We start from the raw sequence: 19,132 nt of genomic DNA, 5'->3' as shown, positions 1-19,132 counted from the left end.
CTAACATGCTGAAATATTAGCACTCTTATACCACGTAGGTCAATGACATTTGATATTCTGCTTCTCTGGTTACTTAACATAAATACTGACACCGTTGAGTGTGACTAAAAGTCTGGGCAGGGTCACCGTCATTCACATCTTTTCTGTACTATGAAAAAAACAAATTCTAATTTATTTGTATAGCAATTTTAACAATTGACATTATCTCAAAGCTTTAGAGAACATAATCATAAAACAAAAGGTTAATATAAAGATAAATATAATACAAAAATTCAAAATTAATATTAGATATATTTAAATGTGTTTGTATTTATCCCCAATGAGCAAGCCTGAGGTAACTCACGTGACTGTGGCAAGGAAAAATGTCCTAGGATGTTAAAGGAAGAAACCTTGAGAGGAACCAGACTAAAAGGGGAACCCATCCTCATATGGGTGACACTGGAGGGTGTGATTATAAATATACAGTCTGACAAATGTTGTATTGATGAGGAGGTTGTTGTCCTCAAAGACCACATGGAGTTGGCATCTCCTCGTAGTATGCCCGAATATTTCATGAAGCACAGTCCACCTGGAGCTGGTAGATCGCTAGATGTCTCAGGATCCTCACATGGTTGAGCTCATCTCAGTGAAGGTCCAAAATCTTCATCGCACGGAAGATAATCAGAGCTGGTACAATTTCTGGACGCCTCGGGATGGGTGGAAAAAGAGAAGCAGTGGAGAGGAATTAGCGTAGCTGATGTTCATAATATTAGCAAGCACTAGATGATAATGTGCATGTACTAGAGCACAAGAATTTGATAAGTATTATGTGTATGCTGGACTAAAGAGATACGTCTTTAATCTAAATTTAAACTGGGAAAGTGTGTCTGAGCCCTGAACACTATCAGGAAGACTATTCCAAAGTTTGGTAGCTAAATACAAAAACGCTCTACCACCTTTAATAGACTTTGATAATCTGGGAACTACCAGGAGTCCTGGGTTTTTTGACACTCAGAGAGCGGGAAGGATTGTAACGTGTTAGAAGACTAGTTAGATACATGGGAGCTAAACCATTAAGAGACTTTTATGGAAGTAACAGCAGTTTGTAATCAGTTCTATCTTAACAGTTAGCCAGTGTAGAGATGATAAAATTGGGGTTATTATATTATAATTTCTTCTTGTCCGGAGAACTCTGGTAGCTGCATTTTGGACTAACTGTAGCCTATTTATTAAAGATGCAGGACAACCACCTAGTAATGCATTACAATAGTCCAGTCTAGAGGTCATGAATGCATGAACTAGCTTCTCAGCATCAGATACAGACAGGATGTTTCTCAGCTTGGCAATATTTCTAAGGTGGAAGAAGGCTGTTTTTGTAGTATGGGCAATATGATTTTCAAAAGACAAATTGCTGTCTAATATAACACCCAGGTCTGTCACTGTTGAGCTAGTAGTAACAGTACTGTACTGTCAGTACATCCCTCTAAATGGAAGTTGAAGTGTAAGAGCTTCTGTGTACTGGTTTTAGGACCGATAAGTAGTATTTCTGTCGTCAGAATTTAACAACAGACAATTGCAGGTCATCCAAACTTTTATCTCTTTACGCACTCAGTTAATTTAGATATTTCACCTGGTTTTGATGAGATATATAACTGTGTATCGTCAGCATAACAGTGGACACTAACTTTAACTTTAACAAGTGCAGTTTCTGTGCTATGATGGTGTCTGAAACCCGACCGAAACTCTTCAAAGATATTGTTCTCCTGTAAGAAGGAGCTCCGTTGAACAGACACAACCTTTTCTAGTATTTTAGACATAAACATATAGGTTTGAAATTGGTCTGTAATTTGATAGTTCATTAGGATCTGAATTAGGTTTCTTAATGAGGGGCCTAATAACTGCCAACTTGAAGGATTTAGGAACATGACCTAAAGATAATATTTTTATCTATCTTTATAGTTGATAATATTAAGAAGAGGCTCACCAGCTGTATGTAGCACTTTCAGTAATTTAGTTGGAATGGGATCTAACAAACATGCTGTAGATTTAGCTGTAGTAATAAGTTTATTTAGCTCTTCCTGTCCTGTACTTGTAAAGCACTGTAGTTGTGAGTAAAGCTTTAGGTGAGACTGGGTCACAAGGTGCTCTCACATGTTGAACGTGATGTTCACATTCAGGGCTATTTAGTTCCTGATGCTTTCAAGTTTATCAGTGAAGAGTCTCATAAAGTCCTCATTACTGAACTGTGAACTAATGTTGTGTGTTCGGAGCTCTATTTTTTTTGTTAATCTAGTCACTGCGCTAAATAAAAACCTGGGGTTGTTTTGGTTATTTTCTATGAGTTTGCTCAGGTGCTCAGCCCTAGCAGCTTTTAGAGCCTGTATATAGCTGGACATACTGTCCTTTATATGCAGTTATAAAAACCTTTTAATTTAGTTTTTCTCCACCTTTGCTCGAGGTTACAGGTTGCTCTCTTGAGGAATAGAATATGACTATTATACCATGGTACAGGTGTTTTGTCTCTAACCTTCTTTAATCGGATGGGGGCAACAGTGTCTAATGTGCTAGTGAATATAGCGCCTATGCTGTTAGTCATTACATCTAGATTGCGTTTAAGGGTAAAGTAAGAAGTTGAGACAGATCAGACAGGTTATTTCAGTTATGTATTGTCAGGCAGGCTACCAAGTCGAAATCTGTTCAGAAAAGCGTTCATCTTCTCACCAGAAAATCGTGAGTTGAGGTGCTCCAAACTGAGCTGCAAGAAAACATTTACATCTGGTTATTGTGTATCTTGTGTCTGGATTGCATGCTAATGATATTTTAACCAAATGCATTTAAACTTGTCCCATAAGAGAAAAAAAAGGATGAACATTTTAACATAGAGTAAATAGTCCTACAGTTAAGGGAATAAATTTAAGAGCTAAGATTTCACCTGCTTTAGGATGTTGCTTGAGCAGAAGTTAAAGCAGTAAATATTTCACGCACTGACACTAGTCCTGTGATAGGTGAGATGACAGAACTGCAAGAAAATGCCAGTTAAAACCTTTTTCCTTGGGTCAAAGTTATATGTGCTTAAATCTGGCCTTATGACTAAAATGAACAAGTGTCTAACAAATCTAACTATGTTTGTTTCTGCAGGTTGGTAGATGACAGGTGTGTGGTTCAGCCTGAGGCTGGAGATCTTGCAAATCCACCCAAGAAATTCAGAGGTATGTTACACAAGCTTTGTCTATAAAGACCCAATGCAAAATTGGCCAGCCACTACTGAACAGTCCAATCTGTTATTGTGGTTGACATGAAGCACACTGTGCTGGTTTGTAGTACTGCTCTAAAGATAAGTATACCCACCCATACGACACAGAGTGACTCACCAGCTCTAGGAGATTGGCTGCCTATTAGGCTCATGTTGTAGAAACGATGCTATAATGCTTAATTGTAATTTAAGTCTGCAGCCATTGCATTAGTGGCAGATTTATGTTCTGTTTATAGCTGCCTCGTGTAGTGTGTTTTTCTGTTCTCAGTGTATTTCAAAAGCTTTCTGCTTGTTCTTCCTTTGTATTCTTCAGATTGCCTGTTTAAAGTATGTCCTATGAACCGGTACTCTGCACAGAAGCAGTTCTGGAAAGCCAAACACGGAAAGCAAGGAACCAATCCAGAGGATGATCTTTTTAAGAAGTTGCAGGTACCTGAGATTTTTTTAAATGTAAAACATTGACCATGGTGCTAGTGTTCATTGACTGTTAAGTTTTGTACATAAAGTTTGAAACACGATGTTGATTTATTGCACTGCCCTGACTATTTACATTGATAAGGCACAACACAGACGTGTAGCGTTCATTGCACTTAATTGTATTAAAATACAACCAGCTTGCATAGGCATATGAATATGTGCAAATATAATCCAAGGTTTTAAATTTTTGCAGTGTACTGACATGCTGTGTTGTAAATTTACTTTGTAGACTCGCACATTCAGCAGGTTCACTGATTTTTACAGGGACACGTCTTTCTCCTACAGTGTTAACCTTGCGCATTAGCTGGCATTATCTTGCTAGTTTGCTATTAATTTAATAGAGTAATAATTTGTACTGTGTTTTGATATTGAAGACTGCAGAACCTGTGGATTAGGTCAGTTATTCACATACACAACACTGTGGGATCACAATAAAATAAAATCAGACAATAGTAAAACACAAAAAACCCCCACAAACTGCTTAATGCTATAAATAACATGGTGGATTGTTCTAGTTTCAGAACTCAAAAATAATTTGGATTGGGGAACTGAAACCATCTACTTACTTCTGATTTAATGATTAACTTGATTTTTCTCCTACATTACCCAGCATGCAGCAGAACTGGAACAGAAACAGAACGAGACGGAAAACAAGAAGCTGCTTGGCGAAGTGGTCAAATACAGTCAAGTTATACAGGTGCATCCCATCTCTCCTCTTATCAGCTAGTGGTCTGGTTCAGCTGACCGTGTTAGAGCTTTCTGTTTGTTTGTGCTCTGTGGTCAAGGTTTTTAGAGTCTTATTTTAGTAACTTGGGTTTAAAGAGAAAAGACTGTCTGGCTTTAGGAACATTTTCTATTTTCAATATATTCAAAAAACGTATGTGTGTCTGTTAATGTTGACACAAGGTCAGATGCTTAATTAATCACTTTACTTGGATCCTATAATAAACAGCTGGTACTGTGGTTAGTGTTGGCTTGAGCATGTAGACATGTAGCATGTAGTTTTATATCATTTTCTGATATAGTGAATAGTCTATGAAACATGTACAATGTTTTTTTTGTGTTTTAGCTGCTGCATATTAAAAGCAATAAGTACCTAACGGTGAATAAGCGTCTACCTGCTCTGCTGGAGAAGAACGCCATGCGTGTGTCTCTGGATCCATCTGGGAATGAGGGCTCCTGGTTTTATATCCAACCCTTCTGGAAGCTCCGCAGTGAAGGCGACAATGTAGGGACCACAGCACCAACACTCAGACACATGCTCTCTCTGTCTCTCTCTCTCTCTCTCTCTCTCTCTCTCTGTCTGTCTCTCTGTCTGTCTCTCTGTCTGTCTCTCTGTCTGTCTCTCTGTCTGTCTCTCTGTCTGTCTCTCTGTCTGTCTCTCTGTCTGTCTCTCTGTCTGTCTCTCTGTCTGTCTCTCACTCACTCACTCACTCACTCACTCACTCACTCACTCACTCACTCACTCACTCACTCACTCACTCACTCACTCACTCTCTCTCTCTCTCTCTCTCTCTCTCTCTCTCTCTCTCTCTCTCTCTCTCTCTCTCTCTCTCTCTCTCTCTCTCTCTCTCTCTCTCTCTCTCTCTCTCTCTCTCTCTCTCTCTCTCTGTCTCTGTCTCTTCTTTTGGAACAACATCTACACAAACATCCATTAAGTAGATTCAGTGACGTAAACCTATAGTGTGTATTATATATATTTATGTGAAGGACTGGGCAATGTAATAAAACCAGAATTTGTACCTCATGATACAATTATCTTAAAATGTCATAATGATCACTTTCACCATTTTGAACACTTCTGTAGTATATTTATTGGATTTTTATCAATTAATCTAAAGGGGGAAATTGACAGCTCATTTTAGTTTGTCAAACACAATAAGCAGTTTTAAAATACAAAAGCATACATCACATTTAAGTGGCTAACATTGACCCAGTCGTTAAAATCCATGCACATAATATGAGAAACATTTAGCAATTTAAAAATTATTCCCTTAGTATATAAAAAAATAACCAGTTTTGGAGTATGGGCTACATGTAAGATATTGTAATGGTACTAACTCAGTGGTTTTTCACAGAACGGGCCTTATCAGTAGTCCACTGGAAGAGGAAAATTCTTTCCAGCAGTAAAGGTCATAATGTTTAATAACCTTCTGTTACTTGCAGAGGTTATCTGACCACTGGAAAGATAATTTTTAACAACTAAAGTGTTTAACTGATTGATGATAGTCTGTCTTTTACTTTTCCCCCCATGTGATTTGATTTTTATTTTTGCATGGAGAGATTTGTGCAAAATATGTTGGTTAAAAAACACAAAACATGCAGATACTGTGTATTTATAGACACACAGAAACCTTATATATATTTTTTATTATTGTTTTTGCATTGTTTTACCTTTTATTAGAAAACTAAATTACAGTGATACATTACAGTTTCAGCAGTGTGTTGTAATTGTGCTATACTGATATACACTTACTGTCTAATTACAGCCCTAATTATTATTTGCCCCTAGCAGGATCTAGTAGTTTGATTCAGTTTTGCTCTATCACATAATGTGTTCAATATAATTTGTCAGTTTTAATAAAGACGATCAGAACTGTAGTCTGTAATACAGCTTTGCAATATTATGTTTGTTTTGCCCTTTCTATCGATTCTAATAGGAATATGTACGTATATGATAAATGTAGCTATAACAGCATGTGTGTCTAAATTCCAGCCATAGTTTATTAACCTCATAATTAATTAAAGTCTTGTTACTTTTCTGCTCTTTCCTCTTGTCATCTGATCGACCAGTCTGAAGGTACAGCAAATGATTGTTGCGCATGATGTGATGTTTGTGAACATATCGCTCTATGTGTAGCGGACTACACAAGAGAAGTGTGCAGCATGCCACCCTGCATGTGAAATGTGACTTCACTACTTACTGCAAGGACACGTCTGTTCATGGCCAAGGCCAGACTGTTCATCTGTGAATTGTTTGTCCAAAGACTTGGTCATAGTGTAGAGTTGAGTGCAGAGTTTTTTCCTGTAAAAAGACCACATGAGAGAAACCGTGAGAGGAACCAGAAGCCTAAGGGAAAATCTTTTTTACATGACACCAGAAAATGGAATTAAAATGATTATTTTTTTTGCTAAACATCTTGAAAGGATAAACTGTATTAGTATATTGTATATCGCAGGTCTGAGATGAGCACATGATAGTCTTTGTGGGGACAAGTCTACAGTTTTGTCTACAGGAGGTAAAAAAGCTGTTAGAAGAATCTTGAGCCAGTAATAAAAGTATGAGCACATGATTATGACTATATATGTCCTAATCAGTGGAAAGTACAACCTTTTGAATATTCTACATTTGAACACACAGCTATCTGTGTGTCTCGGACAAAGTTGGAAGCAAGCGATTGTATAGGATTTCACTATGCTGTAGAATTACAGTTTCTCTTTACTGGCACTAAATAACCTTCTCTGGCACGATAATCCCCATGTGCACAAAGAAAGGTCTATTAAGATGTGGTTTGAAAGGTTCAAGTAGAAGGTGTCGAGTGTCCTGCACAGAATTCTGGTGAATTTGAACACTGATTGCACCCCAGACTTCCTCATCTGACATCAGTGTCTGACCTCGCTAATGCTTTTGCGGCTGAATGGGCAGAAATCCACACAGCCACGCTCCAAAATCTAGTGGAAAGCCTTCCTAGAAGTTTGGAGATTATTATGTTAACAAAGGGTGCAGGGGCTAAATCTAGATGGGCTGCTCATTAGGTACATATGGGTGTAATCATAAGTGTCCACGTACATTTAGAAATATAAGTATTGTTAACTGTGTTCATTTAGCAGCATTTGTGAATCTTGTCCTGTTTATACTAAAAGCCTGGAAACTTTTGCACTCAACTTTGCATCTGTGCGTATTTCTATTAATAAACACTGATCTACTGTTTCAGTGTTTCACAGTTAAAAAGTTTTTTGTTTTTTTTTTCCATCCTTGGAAAAATGTATCTATTCAGCAGGTTTATATGGTGAGGACAAGCCAGAATTTTTGGCATTAACATCAGTTCATTTGCATGTTCATGCATGTCATTTTCTACTTTGTTACAGTATCTCACAGAAGTAAGTACACCCCTTACATTTTTGTAAATATTTTATTATACATTTTAATTTGACAACACTGAAGAAATGACGCTGTGCTACAATGTAAAGTAGTGAGTGTACAGCTTGTATAACAGTGCAAATTTGCTGTCCTCTCAAAGTAACTAAACACACAGCCATTAATGTCTAAACCACTGGCCACAAAAGTGAGTACACCCCTAAGTGAAAATGTCTAAATTGGGCCCAATTGGCTGTTTTCTCTCCTTAGTGTTACAAGGTCTCAGGTGTGAATGGGGAGCAGGTGTGTTAAATTTGCCACATGAAAGGATATAATAAAATATTTACCAAAATGTGAGGGGTGTACTAACTTCTGTGAGATACTGTATATCTTAGTTCCTAACATAGCAATTCTTTATTTCTGTTAAATTCACAGTAGAGGTGATCGTGTATTTGGAATGCAGCACAATAAAGTCTCTTCTTTTGGACACGCGTACAGTAGTTTTGTCACAGAGCCTCAGTGGAAGTTAGATAGCACACTTGATAAACGTGAACAAAACCCAGCACATTGCGCAAGATGTTTAAAAATGGGGAAAATTCCGTGCATATTTGTTTAAGCAGAATGTTTCACAATAGAAATACTATTCTGTATAATCCCTAAAATGTGCTAAATTTGTTTTTATTGATCCATTCCTGTGCGGACTGAGAGTTTTGCAGGTACGACCTGTGTGCGCTCTTGTTCAAGCATGTCTGCCTGACTTGTGCTGTCACTTTGTTTGGAGATCGTCACACTTCTTTTACTGAGTTATGAAAATGAATCTAAGAAGAAAACAAGCGGTTTTTATCCAAATATACTGAACTATGATGTAAATTCCAAGTCTTAGTCACACAATTAGCTTCTGCATGTCACGCCATCTGATGTTATTCTCTTTGCACTATTATTTAACGCATGCCACAGTCTCGCGTTTAATTAGATGTTTGAAATGATTTTGCGTGTGTGTTTGTTATTTGGTAATTAGGTGGTGGTGGGGGATAAAGTGGTACTGATGCCTGTGAATGCCGGTCAGCCTCTTCACGCCAGCAACATAGAGCTACTGGATAACCTGGGCTGCAATGAGGTGAGACATGTAATCATACACAATTGAGGATCCTGAAGTCCTGGCTTATTAATATCTTGAATAAAAAAGGATAATTACTGCAGGCTGATAAAATGTGCATGTAGTTATTGGGTGTCTTGTGGTTGAGTTACTACGAATGCTTGAAGCCACATACAAAGAATGGGAAAAGTCACTTTTGAAATTTTGCATGTGCTCAGCGTTCTTGATAGCCGTGGCCAAGTTCATCCGTTTGTAGAAAGTCTGCACACTTATCTGTCTTTCTTCTTCGCATAAGAAATAAAGCACATCGGGGCATGCTGTGGAGTCACTCTTACCAGTCCAGATCTGAGTATTTTCCAATAAAAACACATCTTTTATACCACAGCGATATTCCGACACTAACATGATGTTCAGTAAAGAATAACACACCCTAATATTACATCCTTTAGACTTTAGATTTACTAGTTCATCTTATGCAACAAGTTAATTCCCATTGTCACTTACGTTATATTGGCGTGAAACAGTTGTTTGCATACCGTTAAACAGTCCCCCTTCTGTTGTCTTTATGTGGAGCATACGCTATACACGTTTCCGTGTAAGTCGTTAGTATAGAAACAATAACATATTCAACTGAGTGCATAAATGCAACTGTCTTATTTTCTGCTGTTACCATAAATGAACCCAGATCATCAGACCAATCTGTGCTTTACTGCAATCATGCAATTTTTAAGTCATTTAAATAATTTTTGATTTGTCTTCATTATTTATTTGTGTTTTATGATTTTGTAGTCTGTAGCATTGTAGCATTGCGTCTTATATTTTGAATCATTCATGTTTCTCTGAAAAAGTCCAGAACAGTAGATTATGTGCTGAAACTCCTCATGTAAACTTTATGTAATACTGGATGTGTACTCTGGATGTGTGTTTGTGTGTGCTCACTGTGTGTGTGCACGGCCCTGTGTTTGTGCTCGGCCCTGTGTGTGTTCCTTTGTGTGTGGACCAGGTGAATGCTGTAAACTGTAACACCAGCTGGAAGGTGACTCTCTTCATGAAGTTTAGTGACTACAGAGATGATGTTTTAAAAGGGGTGCGTTTTTAATTTTTTTTATTTTTTAATTCAAATATATTACTTTAAAGATACAAGTGTTCAAAAAGGTGTTTTTACCTTTCTTTTAGGGCGATGTTGTGAGACTGTTCCATGCTGAGCAGGAGAAGTTTCTAACCTGTGACGACTACAAGCGACAGCAGCATGTCTTCCTGAGGACCACTCTGCGCCAGTCAGCCACCTCTGCCACCAGCTCCAAAGCACTATGGGAAATCGAGGTAAGAGCCATCACACTTTCTATTGACAAGTATTGTGTTTGTGATTCTCCTCCATGCTGTTTTCCTGTAAGCGGTCCTGCTATTTGTTTTAATTAGGTGGTACATTATGACCCGTGTAGAGGAGGAGCTGGCCAATGGAACAGCCTTTTCCGCTTCAAACATCTGGCCACAGGGAAATACTTGGCCGCCGAGGTACACAGCTCCTCGTTATGTCATATAATTTACTCAACCGTCATCATTCTTTCATCTTCAGTAAGTGCTTTATCCTAGTCAGGGTTGCGGTGAATCTGGAGCCTGTTCCAGAGACACATTTAGTTATTTAGTGTTATCGCTTAGTTAATTTATCTAACATTTAAATACTGTTCTTTCATGTCATGTGCTGCAGATGGCAGTGTTATCAATGCTTTCATCACTCCTGCCCTATACCATGACCATGATCCTGAGCCCTTTCTTACAGTGTGTGAATGTGTATTGTGTGTTTCAGATGAATCCTGATTACAGAGAGGAGAATGCAGAAATAAAGTCAGAGGTAAGTCAGACCGAGGTGGAGGTTTCTAGATATTTCCTTATACTGTTTTTGCCCCAGCAATGTGTGACATCATTTGCATAGCAAAGTTCTGCAGAGTGTCTAAATGCAGTGGTGGGTTTCTGCATCATGCTGTAGAACACATGCAGCTTGTTCATGGCACTCTGGGTAATTTTACATGATTTTTTTTCTCCACCTCTGGACAGTTCTGCTATAACGGTATTCAATTCCACTGATTGCAGATGCACACTCGCGTGTGCATTCACAAACACTCGCTCGCTCCCTCATTCGAATCATTCTCATGCCTGGAGGTTTCTTATGTAATGTCTGTGACTGAGATGCCCTGTGGGAGATGCAGTATCTACCTCTGTAAAAGAACAAGATAAAAACAGAGCTGCAGAGAGAATAAAGAATGAAAACATTGCTCTTGTGGACTACAAACAAGTCTAGTGCCAAGTCTGGTGCCATTTAGCTTTAGTAACTCTAAAAATGAAACTTTTTAAAAAACAATTTTCAGTATTAAATCTGAAAGTCAGCATCATATAAACATTCAAATTATTTAACTCCGCTCAGGTAACAATATCTCATATATGCACGTTCTTTACTGTCAAAAAAATAACATCATTCTTTTTTTTTCTTTTTTTTTTATTTATTTTTTAAGTACAGTAGAATGAGCTAATTTGAAATGATTATTTTATCAATAACAATATTACTCAAAGCATAAAAATCGAGAACCTTCTTTTCTTCTTCCCATGATCTTCAGAAAATTCAGATGATGCAGCTTCCTGTTGAACAAGTGAGTTATATAGTCCGAATCTACCTTATTGAATGTGTTCGGCATGTGCTAACAAATGTAAATGTCATGGGATACAACAAAAAAAAATGGGGTTTTCTAACATATTGTGCATGCTTGATATACATATAGGACTGATGATTGTGTTCCCTTGTGACCTAGGTTGTTTTATATAAATTTTTTAGCTTAATTACATGGATTTTTTTTTTTTACATTTGTAGATAAAGTTGGCAGACTTTATTTATTTCTTTCTTTAAATGATTATTTATATATATTTTTTTAAGCTGAGACTCGTCAGAAAATATTATCATTTCCAGTAAAGTAAGCGTCGATGCCCCCAGTTTTTTGTGGGATTTTTTTTTTTATTATTATTTTTTATTTTTTTGGGTGAGTGCACTGGAAAGGCCCTAACTATACTTTCAACAGATTATCAAGATTGCACTATTCCACTCTGACATCTTTTTTTTTTTTTTTTTTTTTCTTGGATGCAATAAGTTCAAAGCCCAATAAATTATTTAATACACAAGCTTTGAGTCAAAGAATTTTTTTTTTTTTTACAGTGTTTTTTACTCACACTGTATGAGTGTTTAATATTTACTCTCTCTCCTCAAACCGTATCTGCGCTCTTCCCCCAGGCTGAGACGGATTCCGTGTTCTCTAAGAAAAAGCGCCATCTGGAGAAGATAACTTACATCCTAGTGTCTGTCCCGCACGGCAATGACATTGCGTCTTTATTTGAACTGGATGCCACCACACTGCAACGAGCAGATTGCCTGGTCCCCAGGTTTGACTTTCCAATACACACATAACAGTATATCGTTAGAGATTCTTATAGCAGAAACAGTTATGCTATAAGCCTGTTGTTCTCCTGGAACCTGTTTGAGATACTAAAACCATTGCTGTTTTTCAGGAACTCCTATGTCAGGCTGAGGAACTTGTGCACCAACACATGGGTGACCAGCACGAACATCGCCATCGATTCTGAGGAGGAGAGACCTGTTATGCTCAAGGTGTGCGACAAAAAGTCATAATAAAGACAGGGTTGGCTTTGAGTTTCGAGGTCTACACACCCCTGTTAAAATAGCAGGTAGTTGTTGTGTAGAAAATGAAAACAAAGATAAAACCTTTTCCACCTTTTATAGTAAACTATATTAAAGTGAAAAACGAAAAGAATTATTTTCCTTTTTCTTCTCTTTTGCAAATTCACATTAACAGTAGAAAAAGTTCTGACATGATTTATTTCGCTTTCGTTTTTTTACACAACAAAAACCTGTCATTTTAACAGGGGTGTGTAGTCTTTTTTAAGTAAGTATTAAATCATATATGAAAAAATAGAAACACTCCCAGTAACCAGACATATCACATGCATTCTAAAGTGTGCCTGTTGTTCCTGGAAACATGTTTTTGTATTTGGAATGCTCTTTCAGATCGGTACGTGTCCCATCAAGGAAGATAAGGAGGCATTTGCTATTATTTCTGTCCCACTGTCTGAAGTGAGAGACCTGGACTTTGCTAACGATGCCAATAAGGTTCTGGAGTCATTCGTTCACAAGCTGGGGAAATGCCAAATTGCTCAGAATGACCGAAGGTATGCACCATGTGTACATATTTGAACTAGGGGTTGTGTAGACTGGTCAACTACTTCGGTCACCCGTCGCTCCTGTGGGGAGCCGTCGACTGTAACAAGGCAGATGGTAAAGAAATGCAAAATAAATGCACTTTATTAGATTCAAAATATTTCAATGGAGAAGAATCCAGCTCTACTATCAACTACACATCAGTTCCGGTAGATTTCTTTGATTTTGTGATCACAGATATTAAATCTAAACAAACAAGTTCTGCGATTTGGAGCTTGCAACTTTTCCAAATGACAACAGGTTTTCTGCAGATTAGGGCCAAGATGCATCATGTGACTATCACCGTGTGTTTTCACGTGCGTCAAACATGACGAGGTGTTTGCACTGGTAGTTTAAAAGAAGAATCCTGTGCTTGCAATTCTTGCAAATTTTTACAAATGTGCTTAAAAATCATTTTTCACAAGAAAAGCATAAATAACAGGTAGCTGCATAGCAAATTTTGTAAAAAGCCAACTCAAAGATTTTTTTTTTGGGTCTCAACAGTTAGAAAAAAAAATCCTGGAGTTTTTATTTTTAGAGCACATTGACGTTTATTATGTGAGATGATCCAGTCCCTTCCACAAGGCTACTTTAATGTGGCACATTATGCTGTGGTCGACAGAGAATGACTCGAAGTCTTAGTTCCAGAAATAATATAACAAGATACACGCATTTATTATTTTCAGCTTTTTTTGTAATGATTTTTTTGTAATGAAGCTGGAATACTTTGTATCCTGTTTATGGCTGCTAACTGTATTTACAGATTATTCAATATTCTAATAAAATAGCTTAAAAATAGTAATGTCTTGAATTGATGGTTTCTTTCCGCTCTAAATTTGGACATGACTAGATGGCTTCCTTAGTAAAGCTCGTAAAGTTTACCAGTAATTTAACAACATTATTTTACACAACTACATTTATAGTTGTGACCTCTTGTGTATGTGTATTGATCAGCATGAATAATTCGATTTTACTCGTTTGATCTCAGTGTAAAGTAAAGTAAAGTTATAGTTAATTCTGTGTGTTATTCAGGTTTGTGACCAAGCTGCTGGAGGATTTGATCTTCTTTGTGTGTGAGGTGATTAATAATGGGCAGGATGTGCTATCTGTGGTCATCTCCAATCCCAATAGAGAAAGACAGAAGCTTATGAGAGAACAGAACATTCTGGCCCAGGTACACACACACACACACACACACACACACACACACATTTGTACTGTTATTCCTAAATACACTCATACAGTCTGTACTACAACATGCCTGTATTACCATGTTTTCTATAATCCATTTTAGTAATGAAGCTAATGATTATTTCCAATTCAGCTTTTTGTATTTGGTTTGTGTTTGTGTGTTGTCAGATCTTTGGCATTCTGAAAGCGACATTTGCAGATAACGAGGATGGGCCCATTCTGAAACTGGAGGATCTGGGTGATCAGCGCAATGCCCCATTTAAATACATGCTGCAGCTCTGCTACAGGATACTGCGCCATTCACAACAGGATTATCGCAAGAACCAGGCATGAAACAAACCTCTGTGTGCATCCATGTGTACAGTCAGGGTTCATTTATTTACTTATAAACCCTTATTACCAGTACACTGCAGTTCCTTTCAGCAGGCAGAATGGAAATGGACTTTTCTGCATTATCAAGCAGTATGAATTAAATAATTCTTCGCCACAAATTGTTGGCTTTCAGTGAGAGAGATTTATTTTTACCTCTTTGGATAGCTTTATATAGATTTTAATGGGTGAAGAAAATACCATCAAATTTTAAAATCATTAACTGACACACCATTAACTTTTAAGATGTACACCTTTTTTTCCCCTTCTCATCTATTCAATTAATGTATTGTCAATAGTAGTCTAGGTAAAAAACTGACAAATGAATTGACAAAGAAATTCAGAATATTGTGTACATTTTTTGGCAAAAAGATTTAAGAAATTTATATCATTTTACCGATTTAGTACCAAACACTGATTGTCATGCGGTGGTTAATGCACAGTTCTTGGTATCAGGCTCAAGTTTACATTTTTCAGGCCTCCGAGCCAAGCAGTGCTTTCTCTTTTCTCTGCCCCTTTATGCTCATTGTAGTTTCAGTTTACGTTACAGACAGAAACAGGCTCTAAAAATGATGAATAAAAAAAAAAGTTAATCGAAATACACTTAAGCGACACAGATAGAACCTCAGCTAATGATTTTAATTGTCCTAATAGCCCTTCTGTTCTTCTTCTGATAGGAGTACATTGCCAAGAAGTTCTCCATCATGCAGTCTCAGATTGGCTATGAGATCCTGGCAGAGGACACGATCACAGCTCTGCTTCACAACAACCGCAAGCTGCTGGAGAAGCACATTACAGCGCGTGAGATTGAGACCTTTGTCAAGTTGCTACGCAAAAACCGGGAGCCCAGGTCTGGTGATGCAATGCATTTTACAAGCCATCGGCATTCTTAGACTTTTTGAACAAGAACAAACATGAAATGAACACATTGTTTATGATTCTGATTTTGTTCCACATAATGAATTGTATTTTGGATTTTCTGGCAATGTGAGTTAAACAACCAAGAAGCTAGGGGTAAAGCACAACATTATTTAGCCACTGACAGTCTAGTATTGTGTAGGTCCCCTTTATGCAACAAAAACAGCTCTGGCCTGTGAAGGCAAGACCTCTGAAGATGTGCTGTAGTATCTGGCACCACGACTAGAGTCCTGTAAGTTGCTATGTGAGCCCTTTATAGATCAGAATTGTTTGCCTAGGAAATCCCACTGATGCTCAGTAAGATTGAGATCTGCGGAAACTGAAGGCATAAACTGAAGCCAACACCAAACTGTTTGTCTTGTTCCTTAAATCATTCCTGAACACTTTTTGCAGCATGACAGAGAGCATCATCTTGCTGAAAGAGTCCACCGCCAATAGAGAATTCGGTTTGGTTATTTCAGCTGTTAGCTTCATTCATTGAATGCAATCCTCAACAAAACTAAACCACGTAGGCCAGAAAATGTTGACTTGGACATTATCTGTTATGCTGGTAGAAAGTTCCAGAATAAGTATTAAAGCTCTATGGCTCCAAAAAATAGCCTTGTGTTTTAAAAATAGAATTATGTTCATGAAAGAACAGACGACCATGTTTGTGTGAGAGAAAATACTAAAAAATGCAAAGGTTTGAAGATTAGTTAAAATAATGAAATAAATTCAATTTAATTATTTGTATAAATTGCAAGTAACAGTGCATTTAATGGGGATTTTGTTTTTGTCTTACTCTGTTTAAAGATGTCTGGATTCCAATATTCTTATATTCTAGATTTTAATGGTTCTATTATTATTATTATTAATATTATTATTAAGCTGAAATAGTAATTTCTAATTTAATTATAATTGAATCAGATTTAAGCCATGTGTATTGAATAAAGCTTACAATAAAATATTTTATATATATATATATATATATATATATATATATATATATATATATATATATATATATATATATATATATATATATATATATATAAAACATCAGATACAACTAAAATATTATAGTCTGAATTTATTTGCTTGCTGTTGTGATTCCCAACATTTATACAACATTGTGCACTCTTAATTTGATGTGGCTGATCATGGTTTATAGCATTACTGAAACAACAAATCTTTTATTTGTGTAAAATAGAGTTATTCCTGATAGGAGTTTATGCTTTTTTTTCCTCAGGTTTCTAGATTACCTTTCAGACCTGTGTGTATCCAATAAAACAGCCATCCCAGTCACACAAGAACTCATATGCAAGTTTATGCTCAACCCCACTAATGCTGACATCCTCATCCAGACCAAGTAAGAGTCTTCCTCACTCCGAACCAGTGGGAATATCTATTCCTGAATATATTATATTGCTCTATAGAGTTTTATTTTTTAAAATTGTGTGTATGCGTGTGTGTGTGTGTCTTCTGTCACACGTGTCAGGGTGAATATACTCAACGAGAACTCTCTAATCAATGATGAAGCTGAGGAGGATGAAGTGTGGCTCTACTGGATCGACAAGAATAAAGAGCCACACGGAAAGTCTATACGTAACATGTCCATAGACGCAAAGAGCAACCAAAAAGAAGACATTGACCACATGACCTACTACAGGTCTGGTTTTCTCTTTAGCTCTACAGTGTTACATTGTTTATTGATGTTTTGTATTGTTTAAAGGTCTTCCTTGACCTGTATTATACATGAAGTTGTCACTTGGGCCATGCTTATTTATTAATTTTCCCACACAGTCCAGATTTTCCATAGAAAGCAACTCCTAGTCCATATGTAGCTTTGACAGAGAGCGTCATGTAGAACAGGGAGATTCTTCAACCTAGGTGCATACAGTACATGCACTCAGATTTCTCCTTTTTTCTGCTTTCCTCTATTCCTCCCAGATGTCAGCTGAACCTATTTGCTAAGATGTGCCTGGACCGTCAGTACTTGGCCATTAACCAGATCTCTGGTCAGTTGCCGGTGGATCTGATCTTGCGCTGCATGTGTGACGATTTACTGCCGTATAACCTGCGTGCCTCTTTTTGCCGCCTCATGTTGCACATGCATGTCGATCGTGACCCCCAGGAAGCCGTGGTACCTGTTCGCTATGCACGTCTTTGGACTGAGATCCCCAGCAAAATCACAGTCAAGGAGTAAGTGCTTCGAAAGAGCAAAGAGTCTGGGGAATGCTGTACACACAGATAACCATGCTGGCATTTAACCTTAACGAATGCTCTATGTAGCAACACCTGAAGATGCTTACTTACTCCTGCCAGCCGCTCTGGTGTTCAATGTGCATGGATCTGCATTCAGCAGTTCTTTTTGTCTGCATCCTGCAGGTACGATTACGAGTTCAGAGACGCAGGCAGAGTGGAGATGATGAGGAATTTTTCACCAACCAAGGAGTTTGTTGATCAGTACCTGAATGATGTAGTGAGCCATCCTTTACCCTTTGGAGATGAAGAGAAGAACGAGCTCACTCTAGAGGCAAGCTCTTTTCTTTTCAGAAGACTTCAAATTCTCATCAATTCAATAATAATGCATTAATTAATCAATAATAATACTCAACAACATGGAGGCCTGCGTAGCATTTTTACACGAGTCAATGGGGTGAATCTGTGTATCTGTTAAACCAAAAAATAATCACTGTGAAATCTTCTAAACTGGATTACATTTGATAATGAAACCTGCACTGATTAGTCTACCGACACACCAAATAAACCTCATATTTTTTGGAGCAAACAAAGCTCATGTTACACAGATATAAATATATTTATTCAGACTGCTGATGGATGTCTTAATAATAATTGAGACAGATGTCTGTTTGAATAGCCTTCAAGTTGATGAGTAGTCACCTTTCATAGTGGTGCTTTTTTAACAGTTATGTGCTGTTATGTGCTGATAAGCCACTCTGTTATAGTAAGACTGACACCAACATCCACTGCTCACATGCACTTATGTTTGGGTCGGATTTCCGTTCACATGTAAATGGAGCTTCTCATCAAAGTGCTGCATTTAGAGTACACGTTTAGCCGAAATCTAAGGGTGGATGGATTCAAATTTTTGAATGTAAATATTGTGTCTCTCTGAGAGAGAGAGAGAGAGAGAGAGCATGAGATATACTTATACATGTATACATTTTTATTTATTTATTTTTTCCTTCTCTCAGAAAAGCTTTAATTTCTTAGTCTGTAGTAAGAGGTTCATGCCAAGTTTCTGCAATGTTTCTTTCTCATTCTCTCAGGTGGTGAATCTCGCACGTAATCTGGTCTACTTTGGCTTCTACAGCTTCAGTGAGCTGCTGTGTCTAACACGCACCCTGCTGGCCATTTTGGACATTGTGCAGCACCCGCTCACATTCCTGCACAAACTCAGCAAAACTCCTGAAGGAGGTCAGGCAAATGCCACAAACAGGAAACACTGATAAATAAAAATGCCCGTATTACATTACATTACATTGTGTACAAACGTATAGAGAAAGAAAT

The 19,132-nt window shown here is 37.5% G+C and overlaps 1 protein-coding gene across 5 annotated transcripts in view; it reads left to right on the top strand.

Moving 5' to 3' along the window:
* itpr2 (inositol 1,4,5-trisphosphate receptor, type 2) overlaps positions 1–19,132 on the top strand; it is an 87,611-nt gene that overhangs the window by 7,815 nt on the left and 60,664 nt on the right. For 3 of the 5 annotated variants that reach the window (XM_060878042.1, XM_060878045.1, XM_060878040.1), the window contains exons 2-22: positions 3,118–3,188; positions 3,546–3,661; positions 4,320–4,406; positions 4,779–4,937; positions 8,806–8,904; positions 9,887–9,970; positions 10,060–10,206; positions 10,303–10,398; positions 10,691–10,735; positions 11,496–11,528; positions 12,161–12,309; positions 12,436–12,535; positions 12,953–13,113; positions 14,174–14,315; positions 14,501–14,659; positions 15,379–15,551; positions 16,848–16,967; positions 17,097–17,267; positions 17,549–17,800; positions 17,987–18,134; positions 18,892–19,039. In XM_060878042.1, the coding sequence (XP_060734025.1) occupies positions 3,118–3,188; positions 3,546–3,661; positions 4,320–4,406; positions 4,779–4,937; positions 8,806–8,904; positions 9,887–9,970; positions 10,060–10,206; positions 10,303–10,398; positions 10,691–10,735; positions 11,496–11,528; positions 12,161–12,309; positions 12,436–12,535; positions 12,953–13,113; positions 14,174–14,315; positions 14,501–14,659; positions 15,379–15,551; positions 16,848–16,967; positions 17,097–17,267; positions 17,549–17,800; positions 17,987–18,134; positions 18,892–19,039 (2,660 nt within the window). The remainder of the gene's footprint in view (positions 1–3,117; positions 3,189–3,545; positions 3,662–4,319; positions 4,407–4,778; positions 4,938–8,805; positions 8,905–9,886; positions 9,971–10,059; positions 10,207–10,302; positions 10,399–10,690; positions 10,736–11,495; positions 11,529–12,160; positions 12,310–12,435; positions 12,536–12,952; positions 13,114–14,173; positions 14,316–14,500; positions 14,660–15,378; positions 15,552–16,847; positions 16,968–17,096; positions 17,268–17,548; positions 17,801–17,986; positions 18,135–18,891; positions 19,040–19,132) is intronic. The other 2 variants (XM_060878044.1, XM_060878043.1) reach the window with 1 other exon arrangement.

Source organism: Tachysurus vachellii, chromosome 9 (assembly GCF_030014155.1).
Source record: "Tachysurus vachellii isolate PV-2020 chromosome 9, HZAU_Pvac_v1, whole genome shotgun sequence".
NCBI classification, from domain to species: domain Eukaryota; kingdom Metazoa; phylum Chordata; class Actinopteri; order Siluriformes; family Bagridae; genus Tachysurus; species Tachysurus vachellii.
Note: the sequence above shows the minus strand (reverse complement) of the source record. Positions and strands in the feature narration are given on the sequence as shown.